This window comes from Diaporthe amygdali (assembly GCF_026229845.1).
Source record: "Diaporthe amygdali strain CAA958 chromosome Unknown NODE_258_length_533_cov_236_782895, whole genome shotgun sequence".
In the NCBI taxonomy this organism is placed as follows: domain Eukaryota; kingdom Fungi; phylum Ascomycota; class Sordariomycetes; order Diaporthales; family Diaporthaceae; genus Diaporthe; species Diaporthe amygdali.
In genome coordinates, this window is record NW_026517278.1 from 1 (window position 1) to 533 (window position 533).

Genomic DNA, 533 nt, shown 5'->3' on the forward strand with positions numbered 1-533 from the left:
CTTGTCCGCACCATGGAAGCACAGTCCACAAGCGTCCATTAAATTTCGAGGCTCTGGCTAGGCAAATGATGACTCCAACTGGCTGTATCTGAAGGCAGTTAGGATGTTGGATTACTGACGTAGGTGATGCAGTTGATCGGGACACAGGCGTCGAGGATCGAGACATGGATGATCGGCTTCTGTTGACCGGGTTCTCGCGCTGCGCATCGACTAGTGCCTGGGCGAGACCCACTGACGGCGACCTGCTGAATGCCTGGCGCTTGCCTGTCTTAACCTCCAAATACCTGTTTTCCGCTTCCACCGCGGAATTGTAAATGATCGCGTCCGCGGTCTTGTTCCCCCACGATTTCCGCATGGTCGTCCGGGTCACCCAGCGCTTTTTCAGTTCTCCATTGTCCAATATCTGGGCAATGAAAACATAAGTGACAATCCCCTGAAAACCGCCCCGACGGCCTGGTTTTATCAATTCCAAATCTTCTGTGCTGTGTTGCAAATTGGAGTTCGTCCATGCAACTGCAATTATACGGCGAATC

At 52.3% G+C, this 533-nt stretch overlaps 1 protein-coding gene across 1 annotated transcript; it reads right to left on the reverse strand.

Annotated features, from left to right (window-relative positions):
• Window positions 1-119: 119 nt before the first annotated feature.
• J7T55_011012 (uncharacterized protein) lies at window positions 120-355 on the reverse strand (the record flags this gene model as incomplete). The annotated part of the gene is made up of 1 exon (XM_053136417.1): window positions 120-355. A coding segment is annotated over one exon (236 nt), but the record flags the coding sequence as incomplete, so codon positions are not given.
• Between the last annotated feature and the right edge of the window lie 178 nt (window positions 356-533).